General features: G+C 40.0%; 1 protein-coding gene across 1 annotated transcript in view; it reads right to left on the bottom strand.

Moving 5' to 3' along the window:
* Positions 1-1,451: 1,451 nt before the first annotated feature.
* The window catches only part of LOC133985840 (amyloid beta precursor protein binding family B member 2), a 36,074-nt gene continuing 30,995 nt past the window's right edge, over positions 1,452-6,530 (bottom strand). The window contains exons 11-15 of the mRNA XM_062425564.1: positions 6,260-6,335; positions 2,847-2,927; positions 2,630-2,745; positions 2,326-2,508; positions 1,452-1,628 (exon numbers count right to left, since the gene is read on the bottom strand). Of these exons, the coding sequence (XP_062281548.1) occupies positions 1,452-1,628; positions 2,326-2,508; positions 2,630-2,745; positions 2,847-2,927; positions 6,260-6,335 (633 nt within the window). The remainder of the gene's footprint in view (positions 1,629-2,325; positions 2,509-2,629; positions 2,746-2,846; positions 2,928-6,259; positions 6,336-6,530) is intronic.

The following is a 6,530-nucleotide window of genomic DNA, read 5'->3' as shown; positions in this document are numbered from 1 at the left end:
ACCTTTTTTTACTGCTGTGTGTGCATATTTGTGTGTGTGTATTAGTTTGTGAGTGGGAGTAGACCGGCTGGATTTTTTCATAGAAAGAGAAAATATGGTTGACCCTTTTACTGTATGGCACAGATTAGATCTTTTCCATGCTATCCAAGCAGGGTAAACACTATTGTGTACCACTGATCCTAAATCCTCAAGCTCTTCACATCTGCTAAAGTCAAGCTGGATCTGGATTTTCTTGCTACCACATAAATCTCGGATGTATGCATAAAGGTTCCTGAGGAAATCGTTAAGATGGAAAGTAACATTCTTGAGCTTTTACACTCATTTTTTTTGTATAATGTATGCAAAAAAATTACAGTCTTAACTAATTTAAAAATACATTAAAAAGTGTTTAACGTTCTTTTGCCGATCAAAGCATCCATCAAGGAATGGAAAGTAAAAATTGTTATATCTTGCAAATGGGGCAGAGAATAACCTTCTATTTAGTCATGGATGATGGTAGGAATAGGTCAGATTAGTTTTTTTTTGTGAATCCAGTCATGGTCAAGTGGAGATGACTTGTGCTGAGAGCATCGACCTCTTACGTGTTCACCACTCTTTTCACCGAGACCCTTTTTAACTCGTCAACATAAAACATCGTCCCATCAAGATAACATGCAAAATCAAAAACCCACATCGGTCCCGTTAACTGCCACCAACACCTTCACATCTCTCCCTCATATCTACAAGTTTTGTGCCCTAAATACTCTCTTCCTACATACAATCATTTAAAATACACTTCATTGTTACAATCACTCCATTCAAGGGAAATTATTGTCTATTTCAGGTTCGTCACACATGTTTTTATGCTGTTTTGTGAGCAGCTGGAGGTTGTTGGCAAATCCAGTCTGTTTGATTTTCCCATTCAGTTGTTATATTCCCATAACGGCAAGATGACGCCTCTTCAGTCCATGAATGTTGCAGCTTCTCTCCTGTCCAGTCGAGGAGCTTCTTACTGTACTGATGAATGTTTTTACAGAAGGACAGAGCATGAAAAAAAAAATTGAGTAAACCAATGAGTCTGTTAATAGAAATTTGGTCCTTTTCTTCTGGGTTATCCTGTATCCTTTCTGCAGAGCACTTGATCAAATAATCCATCTAGACCCAGAAAATCCACATAAAGCCAGCAGGTGACACAGCAGTGTTCAAAGGTCAAAGTTCAACCAGTGACACCAGGTGACAGCAGCTTTTACATTCCTCTTCATGAAACAAGTTTTCTTTTTTTTCTTCTTTTTTTAAAAATCAGGCATACATGACGATTGCTCTCCATTCCTTCATCTGCAGTGGTGTTTGTTAACATATATGTACATCATTGGTTACCATGGCTGGTACTGATTAGGTGTTGTTGTGGCGATAGTGAGTGGCATCTAGGCGTTGGCCAGGGAAGGGGGGTTGGCTGTGGTCACTGGTGATGGTCATTGCTGGGGAAGTTCTGACGGCTGTTTCTTGGTTTTCAGAGTGTCTATGAGAGACTGGACGCCGCGCTTCACGCTGGTGGTCACTCGGCGGGTCACAGAATCTGCAGCGGGCGAGGATGAGGAACCAGCGCGTTGGGAGGGTGGCCGTGCCACCAGACACTTCTGATACCGCAGCTGAGAGAGAAGAGGATTGAATGAGTTTTTTTCATTTGGATTTTGGCTTATAAGGAAGAAAAATAAGGAAATGATGTTTGCTGCTTCTAGTTTGTGGATCATTTATTAACGGAGTAGTTGAAACTTTTCAGGAATACACTTTCTTCCAGAGGTGGATGAGAAAATTGATGACAATTGCTAGGTATCAATTTCCTCATCCAACTCTGGGCAAGAAAGCAAATCATTTTCTTAAACTATTCTTTTAAAAACAAAATGTCCATTAATGTACAATGTAGGGAGTGTAGGGAATGTATTCATGCAGTCACAAAACAAAACAACATACATATACCATCATGTTCTAAAAATATGAAAAGGCAGCACATCTCAAATTTCCCAGTAAAGGAGGACAAAGGACTAACATTTCACTTGTTTATTTGACTCTTGTCACAACAGAAAAATGCTTATGTTATTCAGCGCAGAGCCTCTGTAAGAATGTTTTCTATTGTGATGTGAGTCAAATAAACAAGTCAAATGTTAGTACTTTGTCCTCCTTGACTAGGAAATGTGAGATATGCTACCATTTCATATATCTGAAGCATGTTCACTGGATCTTGGGTTTAGCACTCCACTGAGAATCCCATTGTTGAAGCACAACCTCCTACTCCAATTCAGTAAAGAATATCATGTTTTGTAACAAAAGAACTGAATATGAGCTTACCACACATGCTGCCTGCACAGCCTCAGACACACAACCTGCGTTGGGGTCACACCAAAACACATGGCACTGGAAATGCTGGTTCCCGGTGTCCATGATGAAGGCAAATGTGTGTATGTCCCGCCCCACACCCATGAAGGACAAGAAACGGACACGACACTCCACCAGCGCCTCCTCATCCTCCTCCTGCACAGACAGCCAAGAGGACAATCAGCTCCACACTAAATTCTGATCTATTAGACCGACAAACATTTGCAAATCTTTATTTATCTGTTAGTTGTTAGGATAGCAACAAAAAGTAATTTACCTTTTCTTTAATGACAGCTAGAGTGGTGTCAGCAATACTCAGTATGACAGGGGTCCAGTCTTCTTTGCCTGTGGAGGTCACAAGGCTGTCTATGGCTCCATTTATGATGTCCATACCTGGAGACAAATAACACAAGACAGTAAATAGAGTATTATATTACAAGGGTGCCGGATGTCTTGTAAAGTGTGAATGTGTTTCTGTGTGGGTTCAGTTTTACCTATGGGGCGAGACACTGATGTCATACCCAGATAAAACACATGAAACTTCTGCACTATCTCGGTCTTTGGCATGGGAAACTCTGCAGAGAGAAAAAACACGCATTAAAACACACGCCAGATCACCAGTAGGGGAATTTTATCACACAACAACATCTAACGAAGCTCCAAAAGAGAAGTCCACACATGATAATTGGCTTAAACTGGAGAAATAAACAACGCTTATGAATATTTTAATGTTTTAGGGTGGCTGTTGACATGGTTGGCGCATGAAAAGAATATATTCACACACAAGCATACAAGAATTCAGAGAGCTGGATATTTCATGCACAAAAATCGAGCATGCCTGTTTACACAGTGACCTGTAGGCAGAAGAGATCGTCACACACAGTGAATGATGATCAAAGATGTTGGATCACCTCAACATCTCAATTGTTAACATCTTTTTCCCCTCAGGACCTCACTATTAACATACTACGCAATTAGCTTTACAAACCCTAACCCTGTGAATCCTGTTGAGCCAAGATACAGATAGATGTAGGTACAATTTTGCAATCTACTGTATTTTAACCTCAACGCCATTTCAAGTGAAAATCACCAAACACATTATTACTGGATCAGAATGAGAGCTTACAGTCATGTCTCTGTGTCTTTGATCTATGGATTTAAAAATAATAATTTTAACTATATTTTTCGTCGTCAGTTGCTGCCACCTGTATTTTGTCCCCATCAGATTAAAGCTGAACAACTATATTAACATGTAATGTAGCTGCAGCCCGATACAGTCAGATTCCACTATATCATCCATTAAGGAAACATAAGTCTGCTCAATGATGAATTAATGGACAACAATGAATAAAAGTTAATTGATAAATGTGCACCGTTCGCATACACATACATTCATATCTCTATCTCCACTGGATTAAAATGGAGACTGTCTTTTATTTATCTGTTGTCATGGTGAATTGTGGTATTGGAGCTCCCTTGAAGACTGTTTTCATTAACTACTGAACTGACTGATCAGCTGTTCTTGAAACGAAAACTCAGAGTTTCCCATCTCAGAATTCATAGAAGCCAGATTTCAGGATTAGACTCAGACTTTGTTAAACCATCTTTCTGGAATAGACCCATGGCGGGAGTCAGCCAAGGGGCAGCTCCAATCAGAACAGATTGGGCTCGTCGGGAGGGGGGCCTTAAGGAGACAGGATCTGTCTGAAACAGGATCACCTGTTTCAGACAGAGCTCAGGCCAGCATAAAATAAATAAGGAGTTTTGAACTGTAAATCAGCGCAAGATATTCTAGTTGGGCCCCAGAATATAAACATAAACCTGGAAATGTGCATATTGAGTAATGACAGGTCATTTACTAAAATATTACCCAGCTAGATTACAAATAAATTATACACTTTAAAGCAAACATGTATAAAAAATATTCAACTTTGTCACCCCTCCAGTGGTTGTGTCAGAAAGATACATTAAGATAAAAGGGCTGTAAGCAGCACATAGACTGCACCAATTTTTCTACAAAACAAAAACAAGAAGATACAAAAATCACATGAATATTTCACACAGTGACTTTAGCTTGAGATAAGCCTGCTTGCACATTACATCTTCCTCATGATGAGTTTCAGCCCATTTTGCACAATCCCCATCTTAATAACTGCATTTCAAAGATTAACAATCCATCATGAACTCATCTCCATGTGATTGGTATGGACTGAATAAGGGAAATCAATCAGGGATAATGGCTTTGGCCTGGAATCACCTTATCAGTGTACTCCATGAAAAAACGTTAGTGTCCTTAGAGGAAAGGTTCAGGTATTCATATGAACAATGAAGCTCTTTTTTCCTGCTGTAATCATTTCTCCTGTTCATCCTGACCATTAAAAGATCCCTTCCTAATGCACTGTACATATAAGTTTTGTTCAACAGTGTATTTGAAAAGTTTATCTGAAGCCAATATGAGGCTTCAGCTGTCTGATTTAGTCAAATTAAGTGCTTCAAAAGCTGAAGTCTTATATTTGTGTAGTTTTTGTTTCCCTGTTGACCTGCAGTGGAGGGATAGTAACAGGAAGAGGAACGTTTGTAGCCTACTGAAAAGCTGTAACTTTGGAAGATATTTTCTTGATTTGACTTAACTCTGGAATACATTTTTACACAAAATAAAGATTTTGTCTTCCATCACTTACACTAAAAGCACATTAAGGAAGTGATCTTTTAATAGCCAGTATGTACAGGAGGAATGATTACAAGAAAAACCTGCATCAGTGATCATATGGGCATGTGACAGACTTGTGAACCTATCCTTAAATATCTTCCACACTCAGTATGAATGCTGAGGCTTTGAAAACAGTAAATTATGAGAGATATGTACACTTAAAATCCACTTTAAAGTAGATCTCAAACAGACTAGATCCATTAGGGACTAACTCAAAGTGTACAGCTGAGCCATTATCCTGGTGTTGGCGTTCATCCCTAATCTTTCTGTGCTAATCTCTTCAAATGTGTCCCAACATGGGATTACACACACCCAGCTACCCTAAAGAGATATAATCTAAGCGAAACAGTTTTTTTTACAGCAAATACAGTGACTGAAAAACCTCTACAGTGAATGGACTGGTCTATCTGTTGCAAGGGCAAGACCTCTCACTGCTGTTTTAAGTTAAAAGACTATGAGTTCAAGCAAGTTATAGCTGTGAAGGATGTGAAGAATTTTTCACCAATAAATTCTTTGATCCTGAGGTTGGGATGGGGGCTGTGGAGCACCAGGCCTCGCCTCAAAGGAACACTAATTGGGTTTTAATGAGGTCGACTGCTTCTGTAAGTGAAGAGCCGATACAGTTCTTTTATATTCTGGTGCCAGAGCTCCTTTCTCCTGCGCTCAGCAGATACACACACCAGCTGAAGTTACAGCCGGGGATGAACTGTGCCGGTGCTTTTTCTCTTTCCTCCTATAATTACTTGGGACTGAGTGGAACAAGCAGTGGGACTTAGTGAAATGGGAAATGGTGAATAGAATTAGCGCTGCCAGGATAAAGCTCAGTGATCGCGGAGCGAGAAGTTGTTCTGGAGTCAGCGTTATCTGTGTGTAATTGAACCAAACATTGCTATCTTTTCTATTAACAAATGTTCACAGTCGCTCCTGAGGCGATAAGGTCGTTTTTAAAAAAAAACATACTGTAAATGTGGGTTCAGATGTGGAGGAACGCTGTAATGTGAGACAAGAAACCACAGCAGGGGAGTAAGCGCACGGCTGACAAATCCAATTCTCTCACGAGGGAACTACAAAAGAGTAAGACTCAAAGAAAAGGATGTGCATGTGTGTGTGTATGTGTGTGTGTGTGTGTGTGTGTGTGTGTGTGTGTGTGTGTGTGTGTGTGTGTGTGTGTGTGTGTGTGTGTGTGTGTGTGTGTACCTTGTAGGGGTACATCGGAGCCTGTCTGGGAGGAGCTGCCAGCTGCAGCCTTGGCACTTTTTCTTTCAGCCATAATCTAGACAAGGGGAGAGGGAAAAAAAGAAGAGAAAGGAGGATAAAACACAGAAAGAAAAAGGACAAAATAAGATAGAGAGAAAAAAGAAGAATGGAGAGAGGGAAAGTAGAGAGAGAGGATGAGAGAGGCAGGCAGGATTGTTGAATGCTGACACAATTGAGGGTCAACATATTGTAAGCTTAGATTTTCTCACAA

This window comes from Scomber scombrus, chromosome 9 (genome assembly GCF_963691925.1).
Source record: "Scomber scombrus chromosome 9, fScoSco1.1, whole genome shotgun sequence".
NCBI classification, from domain to species: domain Eukaryota; kingdom Metazoa; phylum Chordata; class Actinopteri; order Scombriformes; family Scombridae; genus Scomber; species Scomber scombrus.
The sequence above is the reverse complement of the archived record's forward strand: the minus strand, read 5'-3'. Positions and strand labels throughout refer to the sequence as shown.